The sequence below is a fragment of the Schistocerca americana genome, chromosome 1, assembly GCF_021461395.2.
Source record: "Schistocerca americana isolate TAMUIC-IGC-003095 chromosome 1, iqSchAmer2.1, whole genome shotgun sequence".
Taxonomy (NCBI): domain Eukaryota; kingdom Metazoa; phylum Arthropoda; class Insecta; order Orthoptera; family Acrididae; genus Schistocerca; species Schistocerca americana.
Window position 1 is genome coordinate 172,346,865 of NC_060119.1, and position 16,059 is coordinate 172,362,923.

The 16,059-nt window shown below is 44.9% G+C and overlaps 1 protein-coding gene across 3 annotated transcripts in view; it reads right to left on the reverse strand.

Moving 5' to 3' along the window:
• The window catches only part of LOC124582996 (dynein light chain Tctex-type protein 2B-like), a 114,522-nt gene extending 106,541 nt beyond the window's left edge, over nucleotides 1-7,981 (reverse strand). For 2 of the 3 annotated variants that reach the window (XM_047133018.1, XM_047132322.1), the window contains exon 1: nucleotides 7,640-7,981. In XM_047133018.1, the coding sequence (XP_046988974.1) occupies nucleotides 7,640-7,740 (101 nt within the window). In that variant the 5' untranslated portion in view covers nucleotides 7,741-7,981. The remainder of the gene's footprint in view (nucleotides 1-7,639) is intronic. The other variant, XM_047131473.1, reaches the window with a different exon arrangement.
• Between the last annotated feature and the right edge of the window lie 8,078 nt (nucleotides 7,982-16,059).

Here is a 16,059-nt window from a genome sequence, read left to right on the forward strand (position 1 = left end):
CTCTGGCCCTTTTCCTTCGTCGCTCTTCCTACCCCTTCAACCCTTCTGCCAGAGGAAGGAACCATTGGGCCCAAAACCTTGCATATTTCTTTAACACGTACATGTTTTGTCCTGTCAGCACTTGGTGAGTAGATTTTTTTACCTATTCAATTACACAATATTTTCAAAAATTGATCATTTTCATTGATATAATAACTGTGACATTTATATCAGATAGATCCATATTTTGCAAATATACGAATAGCTAATCTACATCTAGTACGTCATCTTCTACACTCTACAAGCAACCTTCAGGTGAGTGGCGTGGGGCAATTTGTATACCACTGTCCCTTCCCCCCTTTCCTCTTCCACTCGAAAGTGGTTCACAGGAAGAACAATTGCCAGTAAGCAGCTGTGTGGGCTTGAATCTCTCTAGTTTTATCTTCATGGTCTTTTTGCGAGATATACAAAGGGTGACACAACACATTTGTTGGTTTTTCTAGGAACTTTAACAGTAAATCACACTGTGATGCAGAATGAAACTCTTGCAGCATTTGCTATTGGAGTTGACTCACCATCTGCATGATGCTTTCATGCTTACTAAATGAACTTGTAAGGAAGCATGCTGCTTTTCTTTGGATCGTCTCTATTTTCTCTATCAGTATCTAACATTGGTCTGTGTAAAGTTTGATTAATATAGGAGGAGCAGTGGCTTATTCCAAAGTAGCCAGTTTTCTAGTAACACACGTAGATGAAGTAACCTAGAAGTAATTACCATAATTGAAGGGTTGGCGGAAGAAAGTGCCCGTCCTCAGTTTAGATCCTTCCACTTTTGTTTAGGAAGCCACTCTTTTCCTTCCTTTAGCTTTTGGTCTTTAAGAAGTTCCCTCCTCTGTGCCCCAGACAAGCCTTTGATCTTAATCTGGTCCAACTTCTTAGTAACCATTCCCACTTCTTGAATAGGTCTGTCCCCCTGTTCAGCTGAGGGGATGTTTTGCATCAGTGCCAGCCCCATTGTTTGGGTGTCTGAGGAGGTCTCAACTTGCCCCTCAGTATTGCTATTTTCTTTTTGTCCATTTTGGTCCTATGAGAGTTGGAGATCTAATCAGTCCACACCATGGCAACCTCACACGGTGCAAGGCTAATTACTGATGGAGGTTGCCCGGTATCCCTGAGGCTCCATTCACAACACATCTTCCCACTCTTCAGCACAGATCATATCGCACCTTCGGTTGGGTATTGAGGAGTCGGGAAAGGACAAGGACTGGATGTGGGATGACAGGTCGTTGTGGGACACGCTTAGTCTGGTCCATTGGCCAAGACCTTACTGACCATAGGTTCCCACAGCTTGCATAGCTCTTCGCTTCATGCAAACACACAAGCCTCTCCACCTGCACGGACAGTGCTACTTCAAGGTGGTGTCCCCCCGGAGATGAACCACTCACCTATACCAGATCAGTTGTGTGGAGCACAGAAGCACGTAACTGAAAACAGCATCCATACTAGCATTTGAGCATTAGCTCTCTTGCTAGCAAAAGTACACACACACACACACACACACACACACACACACACTGAAACACACACACTGTCGATGCCACAGCAAGACTAGTTACTGATACTTGATTATTGAAAGAAGTTTCTTGAGCTGATCTGATTGGGGAGGGGCTAGGAAATGAGGCAAGGTGAGAGTAGCAAGGAGGAGGGCGGTCTTTGGACACATAACAAGACATAAAGAGAGAGAATACCCACATACTTGGTGGGGGCAGGGACAGACTCTAAAACAAAATTGTTAATATAGGCCTACATAATGAGTTTGTCAGTTCAAGTCAAGCCATTTCAGAAGCCACATAATGTTACAACTGGGTAAGTGAGGTGATTAGTAGAGACGCAGGAAATCCATTCTAGAAGTATGTGAGAATTCTACAATGAATAAAATCTCTATACACCAGAATCTGGGGGCAGGGGGGGGGGGGGGGGGGGAAGCGGGGGGGAGGGGGGGGGAGGTGCTGGGTGCTGTTCCTGCTCTGCCATCTGTCTGTTTACTGGTAAAGAAAAAGCATTTTACTCTTTACTCTGTACATTAGTGTCTACCGAAATTTACACTCCCAAGTACAAATATTCTGATAAATTAATTACAGGAGGACTGCTTAAAAAGGTATTTTAATCGTAGGTGTGGAGGGCAAAGACACTGGTATGCCTCCCTAATATCGTGTAGGGCCCCTACAAGCACACAGAAGTGCCACAACACAATGGGCATGGACTTGACTAATGTTGAAGTAGTGCTGGAGGGAATTGACACCATGAATTCAGCAGGGCTGTTCATAAATCTGTATGAGTACGAGAAGGTGGAGATCTCTTCTGAACAGCATGTTGCAAGGCATCCCAGATATGCCAAATAATGTTCATGTCTGGGGAGTTTGGTGGCCAGCAGAAGCATTTAAACTCAGAAAAGTGTTCCTGGAGCCACTCTGTAGCAATCCTCGATGTGTGGGGTGTTGCATTGTCTTGCTGGAATTGACCAAGTCTGTCGGTTTGCACAATGGACATGAATGGAAGCAGGTGATTGGACAGGATGCTTACATATGTATCACCTGCCAGAATTGTATCTAGACATATCAGGGGTCCCATATCACTCCATATGCACACACCTCACAGAATTATAGAGCCTTCACCAGCTTGAATAGTCCCCAGTTGACATGCAGGGTCCATGGATTCTGAGGTTGTCCCCATTCCCGTACATGTCTGTCTGCTCAATACAATTTGAAACAAGACTTGTACAACGAGGCAACTTGTTTCTAGTCATCAACAGTCCAATGTTGGTGTTGACGGGTCCAGGTGAGGCATAAAGCTTTGTGTCATGCAGTCATCAGGGGTACATGAGTGGGCCTTCGACCTGGAAGCCCATTATCGATGATGTTTCGCACGCACGCTGATACTTGCTGATGAAATCTACAGCAATTTGTGGAAGGGTTGCAATTCTGTCACACTGAGCAATTCTCTTTAGTCGTCATTGGTTCCGTTCTTGCAGGATCTTTTTCCGGCCACAGCAATATTGGATATCTGTTTTACTGGATTCCTGATAGACATGGTACACTCGTGAAATGGTTGTGCCGGAAAATCCCCACTTCATCGCTACTCGGAGATGCTGTGTCACATCGCTCATGCGCTGACTGTAATGCATGTTCAAACTCACTTAAATCTTGAAAACCTGCCAGTGTAGCAGCAGTAACCGATCTAACAACTGCGCCAAACATCTGTTGTCTTATATAGGCGTTGCTGATCAGAGCACCATATTCTGCTCGTTTACATATCTCTGTATTGGAATACGGATGCCTATACCAGTTTCTTTGGCATTTCAACGTAATACGCATTTTCAAAAGTAAGGAAAGCTGTTCCTAGCTTCCAGACCTCCAAGAAAATAGTGTCCCAAGGTGAAAGTGGTGTACACACCCCTTCTACATCGAGGGCAGGCAGTAAGAGAACAAGGGGGAATCTTGGACTCCCGCTTCGCAGGATAAGCATATCCAGAAAACGCCAAGGCAAGCAATAGGGAAACAGACCTACAGTATGGCAGCGTCAGTTTTTAGGATGGCAGTTATCCAGCAAGGATATCCACTGGTCAAGATCACCTCGCAGCAGGAGGAGCTCGTGCAGATGGCTCTCTTTGAGAAGATTGGTGTGAGGGGGGGGGGGGGGGGGGTGCTGGTCCAGGACACAAATTCAGGGGAGTTTATCTGGATCACAGTGCTCTTATCTTTGTCTGGGGTGAGAGGGGGGGGGGGGTGGGTTACAGTGGACTGGCTTAAGGAAAAGGTGCCCCTAATATTGCTGTGGGAGGATGCGAAGCTGCTGGTAAAGACAGTGACTCAGCTCTTCAAGACCACAAAGATTTTAATCTGGGTTCCAAAACTCCTTAAGGATACCTCTCCAGGGACTCAGAAAATACGCTCTCAAAACCTGAAAGTCTCAACAGAGGATTGAAAGGTAATCGACTGGAAAGTTGCACCAAATGGCCAAACCCTTGTGGTGGAAGTCAGAGAAAAGTCCCTGAAGGGAATACGGTAACAGGACCTGAGACTATTCTTGTGGTTCTCGCAGGTTGCCGTCAGGGTAATCAAAGACATCAGAAGCGACAATGGTGGCAAGATGGAGACTAAATGTGCTGCTGAAGAAAGTAAGGGGGCCACTGCTGGCCTGAATCATATTCTGGGAAGATGAGAAGAGGAGGTGGCCCTGATTCAGGAGCCCTATTTATATAAAGGAGGTGTTTCGGGCCTTGGTGGCACTGGAGGTAAGCTGGTTTACACTAGAAATATAAGAAACTCTAGAACATGCACTCATCTAAAAACTGGAATCCCCTTCATGCTGATAGTGGACTTTTGTTCTAGGGACTTAGTGACCATCTGGATGCGACAACATGAGGAAGGTATCACAAGGGAGTTTGTAATGGCCTCGGCATACCTTTCTTACAAGGACAGTACTCCTCTTTCTCAGGAGGCGATGAGACTGGCGGAAGACTGTGCACAACAGGATGCGATGCTAATGCTCACAACCTAGTGTTGGGCAGAGCTGACACCAACAGTAGAAGTGAGTACCTTCTAGAATTACTTCTAGCTAATAACTTAGAGATGCTCAATAGGGGAAAGGAATCTACATTTAGGAATATAAGAAGGGAAGAGATAATTGGCATAACCTTCAGTTCCACTTTGATGGGTAGTTATGTCAAACAATGGCATGTGGCTTTAATGTCATTCTCATCAGACCACATGTATATTAAGTTTGAGGTTGAAATGGGCATTAGACAGACCATGTCCCATAGGAATCACAGGAAAATGGACTGGGAGGCGTATAGAAAGGACCTTAACTCGAGTCTCTCGGAAGTCAGTAGTTCTCTGCCATCACAACCTAATACAATGACAACTGCTCAATCACCAAGAAGTGCATGAATAGGAATGTATCTTGGTGGAACAACAACCTGGAATCACAGACGAAACAGGCGCGAAGATTGTTCAACCTTGCGAGAAGGGAAGGGCAATGGACAGAATAACGAGAGGCCCTTGTCAAATACAATCTTGCAATTAAGCAAGCAAAGCAGGTGTCCTGGAAAGTATTCTGTGATGAGGTAAAGAGCACAGCTGTTCAGGCCAGACTTCACAAAATCTTCACTCAGATACCAACTAATCCAGGAGGAACTTTAAGGAAAGAGGATGGGGAGTATACAAGGACAGCACATGAAATGCTGGGACTACTCCTCAAACTCATTTACCTCAATGTACTCTGACAGACAATGTCCCTGTGAGATTTCGGTTTTCAGGTATTCGAAAGGAGAACTGGGAATCTCCCAGAGAATGTGCTGACTATAGTAAAATCCAATGGGCAGTGGGAACATTCCAACCGTTCAAGTCACCTGGCCCAGATGGAATTTTTCCAGTGCTCTTGCAACAAGCAGGAGTGAACATAATAAGATTCCTATGCAGGTTATTTAGGGTTAGCATAGAGGTAGGAATCATTCCTAATGTCTGGAGGAAAGTGAAGGTTGTCTTCATTCCAAAGACAGAAAGAACTGATCATACCATGGCCCAATTAGTCTGTCCTCCTTTCTTCTTAAACATTAGAAAAACTGGTCAACGTCCAAGTTAAGGAGAGGAGATTAACTAGGGTCCCTCTGCACATAAACCAACATGCATACCAACCAGGAAAATCATGTGAAACTGCACTCCACCAACTTGTTGGGAAGGTGGAGAAAGCACTACACTGTCAGGAAATAGCCCTTTGCGTCTTCTTGGACATCGAAGGGGCTTTTAGCAACATGCCCTTTGAATCCATGGTTAAGGCGGCAGAGGTGCATGGCTTGGGTATCACCATTTGCAGGTGGATTAGAGCCAAGCTTAGTGGCAGAAAGGTAGAAGCCACAATGACGCAGGAAAAAATCGTAATCAACAACACCAGAGGATGTCCACAAAGAGGTGAACCCTGTGGTGAATGAACTCATTGCAGAATTAAACTCTAGACAGTACTTTTGGCGGGGATACAGAGAAGATCTTGTCATAGTAATACTAGGCAAATTTTCAAGTGCAGTCGGAGCTATGGCACAAGGAGCATTGAACATTGTGCAAAATTGGTGCAGGAAACAGGATCTAAGGGTCAGTCCTAAGAAGACTGTTGTAGTACCATTTATGAGAAAGCAGATCCAACACACATATTGGAATCTCAAGCTTCTCGATGAAACTCTACCAGTGAAGGGGATAGTGAAATATCTAGGGGTAACCCTGAATGAGAAACTATCATGGACCCCTCACGTAAGAAGCACCTGTTCCAAGGCGAAAGGTACTCTGAGTACCAGGAGAGCCCCAAGAGTATGTACTGGATATACACCACGGCAGTAAGACCTATGGTCACTTATGGAGCTACAGTGTGGTGGAAAAGATAGAAAAGCAGGTAGCTACCGAGCGAGGTGGTGCAGTGGTTAGCACACTGGACTCGCATTCGGGAGGATAACGGTTCAAACCCGCGTCCGGCCATCCTGATTTAGGTTTTCTGTGATTTCTCTAAATAGCTACAGGCAAATGCCAGGATGGTTCCTTTAAAAGGGCACAGACGGCTTCCTTCCCCGTCCTTCCCTAATCCGATGAGATCGATGACCTCACAGTTTGGTCCCCAAATGTAGGATGTGTGGTGTGGGTGAGGAAACCGGATAACATTTGATCTTCAAATGTAAGGCACTGGAGATTTAAAGACACAGAAGCAATTGTGTGTCTAGCAAAGCACTGGTAAAGGATCTCCTTGCACTGTTGAAGGGTGTTGGTTGACTTTATTAGGCACACAAGAAATGATACCGCACAATAAACCCTGTTTTGGTGCAGGCACCAGCAGCTTGACCAATGTTCTTTTTGCTTCCCTGATAAAATCAATAGGTGAGTGGATACCTTTCCCTTAATTTACGTATTGCTCCATACAATAACTTCAGCAAGGTGAGTCAGAGAGCTGTTTCACAGATGAATCGTAAACCACACAGTCATCAAAATGGTATTTCCTTGCAAATATATTTGAGTATGTAACATAGTAATGTTCTATCATTCATGCTGTACAAATGACCATTTGTTCCTACATGTGGAGAATGCACTCAAGCCAACCTGTGTATTTCAGGTTCAATGGATTGGTATTACAATTATATAAGACATCAAACACATTACACTAGACTGATATGTAGATTAGCTCCAGATCTAGGTTAGGTTGAGGAGTGACAAAGCAGTACAATAGATTACCGATATGGCAAATAAAAACTTTATTTGTAGTTTGTACATTGCAACATGTGTGGTTTACTGCTTACTACCAAAAATTGCTTACTTAGTCTTGAATGAGTACATAATTTGAATACATTGCGCTTCAAGCACAAATAAGAACGCATATGTTTAACTAGAAGAAGTTAAATTAGGCGTATACAAACGCTTCTGTTTTATGCATGGTTCATACGAACAACATATTACCTTTACAGCACACAGCTAAGAAAATATGCGCCTGTACTCCTAAGTCCAATGAACTGTCAAATTTCGTTGTAATATGACAGGACCAGATTTACAATTTCATTGCCATATACGCAAATCTAAATGACTATAATAATGGTCATTGTTATTCCTGAATCATATATAAAACTTACTTATAGTCAAGATCCGGACGAATCTGATATGTTTCCGAAGTGTCAGTTATTGTTGTGGCACTTGTTTCTTGTGCACACAGCTCTTCCCTTGAAAACTCCATTCCCTAAAGAATGTCCAGTATGGACTCGCACCGCAAAAATAACAGAATCAAGCAGTACTTAATGCATTACAGTCCAACGAAATCAGCTTCGCTCCACCAAAAACAACTGCAATGATTGTTTACTTCTTGGTTACCATGGAGAGCATACTACGCTGGTGACAATTCGTGGGTCGATACAAGGAAACGATGTTATTAGTATCGATATAACCTAACCACTTACTAATATTAATGATCTTTCTGTTCTGTATGTATGCAATTAAATTGATGAAATTTATACTTTTTCAGGCACATTTTTTCAGTTGCACACTTTTAACAAGGCTAATTCACATCGTCACGTCACGGCACCGTCGCGTCATGGTGTATTCACACTGTCCGTCACTTCAAATCACATGATCTCAACTCTCGTGACCGTCCTCAACTCCTCAACTAAAACTTTGGCGGGAATTGCGATCTGCAGTAGAAGACTTTCAACTGACGCGAAGTCAGTATATAAAGGGCATTTTGCAAACACTATATACAAGACGAAGCATCAGTCTATTAATAAATGCTTAACTTTATTCTTTAAAGTGTTCAAATTTGCTGTCTTTAAGTCAGATAGAAGTCTGTTATAAAAGATCATTCGTGTTGTATGTGGGCTACAGTCTGCAGCCCCCCCTTTTTTTTTAAACAATTCTGTGAAAATTTTCCCTTCCACGAGTATTGCACCGATGTAAATTACTTTTTCTAACATTATACCCTGGATTTTGTTTCACAAACGTTGTTTCATGCAGGTTGTACTTACAGCAGATGGTTAGTACTTTTTATTTTCTGACGATTTATCTACAAGGCTCTCCCCTGTTTACCTTCGATGCCACTCTTACTGCCTTTTTTGTAGTCTAAAAAGCCTGTCTGTGTAGACAGCTGGTGCTCCACCCCATGTCTCAATACCTTATTGAAGATATGGATGTGTCTATGCATTTACACCCATATTCAGCAAATCACTGTGAGGTTCATGGCACAGGTACATCCCATTGTACGAGTTATTAGTGTTTCTTCCTGTTCCATTTACATATGCAGCATGAGAAGAATGATTGTTTGAATGCCTCTGTGCATGCAGTAATTATTCTAATTTTGTCCTTGTGTGAGGGATATGTAGGGGGGGGGGGGGGGGGAGGTTGTAGTGTATACGTAGAGTAATCCTTTAAAGCCGGGTCTTGAAACTTAGTTAATGAACTTTCTCAGGAAAGTTTGTGCCTGTCTTCAAGAGTTAGTCATTTTAGTTCATTCAGTATTTCTGTGAGACTCTCCCACAGATTAAACAAATGAGTAATATTATAGGAGTTACACCCAGGTATTTGCGTGAGTTGGCCGATTTCAACTGACTCATTGATATTGAAGTCATAGGATACTACTTTTTTTCATTATGTGAAGTGCAAAACTTTACATTTCTGAACATTTAAAGCAAGTTGGCAATCTCTGTCCCATGTTGAAATCATATCAAGACCTGAATGAATATTTATGCAGCTTCTCTCAGGTAGTTCTTCATTATAGATAATAGCATCATCTGCAAAAAGCCTGATTTTACTACTAATATTGTCTGCAAGGCCATCAATATACAACATGAACGGCAAGGGTCCCAACACACTTCCCTTGGGCACCCTCAAAGTTACTTCTGCCTCAGACGACAACTCTCCATCCAAGATAACATGCTATGTCCTCCCTACCGAAAAGTCCTCAATCCAGTCACAAATATCATGTGAGAAAGGTGAGAGTTGGGTTTCACATGCTCGATGTTTTTAAAATCAATGCTGGTTGACATTAAAGAGTTCATTTTGTTCAAGATATGTCATTATGTTTGACCTCAGATTATGTTCTAAGATTTTAAAACAAATCAATGTCAACGTTATTGGATGGTAGTTTTGTGGATCACTTCTGCTACCCTTATTGTAGACGTGGTGTGACCTGTGCCTTTTTACAAGCTCTGGGAATTTTATTTTGTTCAAGGGATTTATGATGGATTATAGTTAGAGGAGGGGTAACTCAGCTGCAAATTCAGTATAGAACCTGATACGGATTCCATCGTGACCAGGAGCTTTGTTCAATTTTAATGATTTCAACTGTTTCTCAACACCACTGATTCTAATACTTATTGTATTCGTCTTTCCAGTGGTACATGGATTAAATTGGGGCAATGCTCCGGGGTTTTCCTTTGTAAAAAAAAAAAAAAAAAAAAAATTGAAAACGGTGCTAAGCATTTCAGCTTTTGCTTTGCTACCCTGAATTACAGTTCCTATCTCATTCATTAGGGACTGGACACTAACTTTGGTGCCGCTAACAGCCATTACATATCACAAAAATTTCTTTGCGTTGTGTGAAAGATTACTTGACAACATTCTGCTACGGTAGTCATTGATGGCATAACACATTGCTCTCTTGACAGCATCTCTCTCTCTGTAGCACTAATCTTTGTTTTACACCTATTATGCAGTAATTACTGTTTCTTTAGAAGTTTCTTTACAGTGATTGTATACCATGAAGGTTCCCCTCCCATTGTGAACTGTTCTATTGGGTACATATGTACCTGGTGCATGGTCAACTCTTCTTTAAACTGGAGTTAGAGTTCCTCTACATGCTTCTGACCTGTGCAGAAAGTTTAAAGTTCCCCGCTGAGATATAGATTACTGATTGTTTTAGTTGTTCTTTGTACTTTGGTAATCATTGTTGCTAGACCGCGTTGTGGGTACTGATACCAACTTCGGTGTGGATGTTCTCAAAGAGGTCAGGTCTATTTGCTGCCATTAGATCTAATACATTTCCATCATGAGTAGGGCTCCTAACTATCTGTTCTAGGTGGTTTTCAAAGCAGGTATTTAGTAGAGTTTTACAGGATGTCTTGTCACGTCCACCGCTAACAAAACTGTAATTTTCCCAATTAATTGTTGGATGAGAAAAGTCTCCACCAAGGATTACAGTATGACTGGGCAACTTACATGCACGTGAACTGAGTTTTTCTCAGAAGTTTTCGGTTACATCAGGAGATAAATCTGGTGGGTGATAGAAGGATCCGATTATCATTTTATACTTGTCCCTGATAAAGAGACTTGCCCAAACAATCTCATATGCAGCTTCAACTTCTGTCATGGTATATTTGAGTTTTTTGTTTGCTGCGATAAATACACCACCTCCATTTCCTATTTGCCAATCCTTTTGATATACACTTAAATTTTCCCAAAAATTTCACTGCTATCAATTTCAGATTTCAACCAGCTTTCTGTTCCTAGTATTATGTGAGCTTCACTGCTTTTCATGAGTGCTTCAAACTCTGGCACTTTGTGGTGAATGCTTCGGCAGTTTACCATTCGGGTTTTAATACTCTCGCCTATGGGAGACATTTCTTTCGATCTTACACTGGTACTTCTGGGTTTCCAATAGCTATCATTATCAGGATGCGATGAAGAGTCACTAATCTAAAAAAAACGTTGTGCGCATCCCACACACAGTCAGCTACCTCAATAGCAGCCTCAGAGGTGCAGTGCACACCTGAACTATTTATGGGGACCCTACAGTTCTCAACCCTATGGCGCAAGTCCAGGAAATCGCAGCCTAGCTTGTCACAGAATTTTCAAAGTCTCTGGTTCAATCCTTCCACTCAACTCGGAACCAAAGCGCCACGATCAGTTCTGTGGACAATGCTACAAATTGTGAGCTTCATTGAAACTCCATGTGCAAGGATGGTCTTCTCAATCTTTTCTGCCAGTTGCTGGAATGACCCAAGAAAGACTGGAGCCCAGACAACACACATTGTTCTCTCAGACGCGCACCACAATCTGCAGTTGGTTGCACCCTGATCCCTCACCGGCTGCTGGAATAGCCTCTTCAACATTTGAACTGCTTGATGATTAATAGAACCCTCCGCATTTTGCCTTTGCTTCCTCCTGACACCGGATGAAACAGGTTGCCCCACAACAGGTGAACTGACTCCCACTGGGTCAGTTTCAGTGAAAGACAGGACCTGGGACTTGTCTACCCTGTTCTGGACACCTAGATCTACCATTGACATGCCTGTACTTTCTGCAGGGGAGACAGGATCCACAGGAGAGGATACTACATGAGGTATCTCTTACTCAGAAGTATATTTGTCTCGAGCTATCACGGTCCAGGAAGGCTGAGATACTTTTCAGTAGATATACATTTTTACTGATTTTTTTACAAATATGGTCTATATGTTCTTTCCATGACAGGTATATGTCAACAATTATGCCCAGAAAATTGTGTTTGTGTAGCTAAGGGCTAATGGAGGCGTAAATAGAGATCTATTTATGTTCTCGTTATAGCTAAGCATAAATTGCATTGTCACTGTCTTCTTTTTATTTACGAGTAGCTTATTTGCAGTAAGATAACTTGACAGAAAATTATGATTGATGTTACTACTGTTTGTAGTAGTTTGCATATCACGGCCCCAGCTGACCAAAGATGTGTTATCAGCATAGCTTACAACCTTGCAGTTTTTGTGTTTAGTTAAATCGTACATGAATGCAAGAAACAGTAAAGGCCCCAATATACTTCATTGGGCACACCACATTGAAGTGTGGCGCCGATGAGGTTGACACCAGTATCAATCTGAGTATCGTCTTTGAACTAAGCTAAGATTATCTTTGTGCAGCTCCGCCATGTCAGTTCTTTGTAAGCCTTTGATGTGTTCAGGTGAATAAATGAACTACTGCAAAATGGCAGTGTTGTTTGGTGTAACTGGCCCGAACTTCCCCCTCACTGGTGACCCCGAGTTGTAACGTCTTCCGTTTTCACCATTTTACTGTGCCCACGACGTCCGCGTCAGTTATTTTCGCGTGTGTTACATCAACACAGCATTCGGGCAATGACTTCAACCCAACTCCTAACACCAGATTTTGTGATCGACATGCATCGTGTTGCGGGCGATGTACACCCGCCAGGACTGCAACACGATGCCTCTTACTTGACGATTACGCCAATTTCGCCAGACGTTTTTGAGCCTGAAACAATAAGTGAGGTTAGGAGTGTACATGACTCCGGCTATCAAATGCCTTTGTTCCCACCACATGTGCCCTCCCTCATCGACTGTGCAGTTACCTCTTCCGGATCTCCGTGCAGTGCGGGATCAATGCCGATTTCTGCAAATGTTTCGTTGGATAACCTACCACTGCCAGGACAACGATTTGCCATACCGCAATCTGTGCAGTACCACGCGGATATCTGCCACGCCTCGCCTGCTCCGCCCACCACACATTGTAAACAAACCGCCTCCCGTGCCGCCGGCAACATTTCCGTCATCATCAACTGCATGGTTCACAAGCTTTGCCTCACGCCAGGCCCCCCGATCTCCTCTAAACCACGTCAACTTTGTCCCGAGCGCCTCTCCAACCTTAAAAAACAGATTTCTGAACTACTAAGCTCCGGCGTCATTGAACCCTCTGCCAGTAGCTGGTCTATGCCCATACACATGACACCCAAGAAAGACGAGTCGTGGCGCATGTGCGGAGACTACCGTCGACTAAATGCACGAACAATTATGAACACCTACCCCATACCCAACATTGCCGACTTTACCAGTTCCCTCGCAGGTGCGACCACGTTCTCTGTCATTGATTGCAAACGGGCCTACCACCAGATCCCCATGGCACCTGAAGACATCGAGAAGACAGCAATCACCACCCCGATCGGGTTACCCCCCAGGGGGTCCACAACTCTTTTGTGGATACGTGTGTGGCGAGCACGGGGCCCCGAGCCATTGCAGCCTTCTTTCTCTCCAGGGCTGCATTTCCTTTCCCTTCCCATCCTTTCCCTTCCTTACTCCTTTCCCCTCGCTCTCTCCTCTCCCTCTCTTGGTGTCCCTGCTTATGTTGGCCCCGCTATCCTCCTGGTTCTGTTGGTTTTCCAATTCGGCTTTGTTGCATACTCATCTCCTCCTTTTGGCATTCCTTGGTCCCCCTCTGGGGTTCGACCTCCATTACAAAATTTCTCCTCCGTAGTGTGAGCCATTTGGGGAAGAGCACCTTACCTAGTGTCTCTGACGTGCGCCCTCCTAGTACATTCCACCTTTTCTTTCACGTCGTTGTCTGATACTAGGGTGCATAGCCAGCACGGTAGCCAGCCTGTGTGGTGGGGTCGTTATGTACCCTTTTGGTTGAGCCCCCTGAACACACAGGGATCACACTTCTGATACCTGAGCTGTGACCTCCTCATGCATGCCTTGGAGTGGTTGTTCGTCATCGTGGAGCATCGGAACTCCCGGCAATGGCCGCCGTGCCAGACGGCCCTTGCTGTGGCTGGGTGGCGCCCATGAGGAGAGCCCCTGATCGGAGTGGGTGGTATCAGGGCGGACGTTATGCAAATGAAACGCATACGGGTCCAGAACTCTGGCCGTTCTTCTGCGGCCGTCTCTCTGCGTGGAACTGATTCCTCAAGTGCTGCTTCTCTTGCCCCTTCGGCCTTCCCTTCCATGGCTACCCCCTGGGCAGAGGGTCATCTAGGGGCAAAACCTTTCCCCCGTTATCTAGTTTGCACCAGGACTGATGGAGATACTTTCACCAGTGTCAAACCTTTATTCTTTGTGGAACACATTGAAGACAAGTTTGGCGAAGTGGACTCCCTGAGCAAGAAGCGATCGGGTTCGTTGCTGATAAAAACTACTTCAGCTGCCCAATCTGCGGCCCTTCGTGCCTGTACCCATCTTGGCACAATTCCTGTGTCCATTACCCCCCACCAGTCCCTAAATACGGTACAAGGTGTGATTTTTCACAGGGACCTCATCCTTCAAACTGATGAGGAACTTCGGGACAATCTCGGACGGCGGGGTGTTCACTTTGTTCGGCGTGTTCACTTTGTTCGGCGTGTTCAGAAGGGTCCTAAAGACAATCGTATTGATACTGGTGCCTTTATCCTGGCCTTTGAAGGGGATACCCTCCCTGAGAAAGTTAAGATTATGGTCTATCGCTGTGATGTGAAGCCGTACATCCCACCTCCTATGAGGTGTTTTAAGTGCTTGCGTTTTGGCCACATGTCTACCCGCTGTTCCCAGGCCCCTCTCTGTGGTGACTGTGGACGTCCACTCCATGAGGGGAGTCCCTGTGTTCCCCCTCCTGTATGTGTAAATTGTCATGGTAGTCATTCTCCACGTTCACCAGATTGCCCAGTATATAAGAAGGAAAAAAAGATACAGGAGTATAAGTCCCTCGATCGTTTAACCTACACAGAGGCCCGTAAGAAATATGCAAGACTTCACCCTGTGTCCATGACATCTAGTTACACCTTGGTTACATCTTCACCCCTTCCTCCCCCTTCCTTACCCCCATCCTGGACCCCTCTCCTCCCCCCCTCCCCTGCGGCTCCCACACCTTCTCCTATGGACGCTGCTCCCCCTCCCCAGCCGGAGAAGTGTCCCACCCCTTCGGCGTCTGCCGGTCAAGGGCGCCTCTCCCGGGATGCCCCTTCCCGGCACCTTCCAGGCCAAAGGTCTGCTGCCGCGCGACGACTGCGAGAGCCGCGGTCTGTCGGCCCCCAGGTCGCCCGGTCTCTTTCTGTTCCTGATCTTGCTGCCTTTATGCCACACAGCCCTCCTTGATCTCAGCCTGAAAAGAAGAAGAAAGATAAGTCCCGGGACAAAGAGCCTCTGGTGTCACCAGAGGTCCCTCCCCCGACTTCACAACTGGATTCTGACCTGTCATTCATGGATGTCGCCCCCTCCTTGTCGGTGACGGGTGGGGACCCGGCGGTATGACTGGATTTAGCGTGTTCAGCCCCCATTTAAACCATCATTCTGTGGTTCTCCAGTGGAATTGTAATGAATGCTATCGTCACCTACCGGAATTGAAATCCCTTCTTTCGTCCTACTCTGCAGCTTGTGTGGTTCTCCAGGAATCTCATTGTACTGATGCTCACTCACCGACCCTCTGTGGGTTCCGTGTTTTCTGTCGAAATCGGGTCGGACCCCTTCGGGCTTCTGGTGGCGTTTGTACGTTGGTCCGTACAGGCATTGCTAGCACATGGATTCCTCTTCAAACTACATTGGAAGCGGTTGCTGTTAGGGTCCATCTAGACTCTGCAGTCACAGTTTGCAATCTTTATCTCCCTCCTGACAGGACTCTTCCACCTGCTGCCTTAACCGCCCTTCTTCAGCAACTTCCTCCTCCCTTCCTCCTCCTTGGGGATTTTAATGCTCATCATCTCTTGTGGGGCAGTGCCTTTCCATCTAGACGAGGTCTTCTTATAGACCAATTTATTGCTGACCACGACCTGTGCCTTCTTAATGATGGCTCCCCTACTCATTTCAGTGCCAGTCATGGTACCTTTTCTGCCATTGAT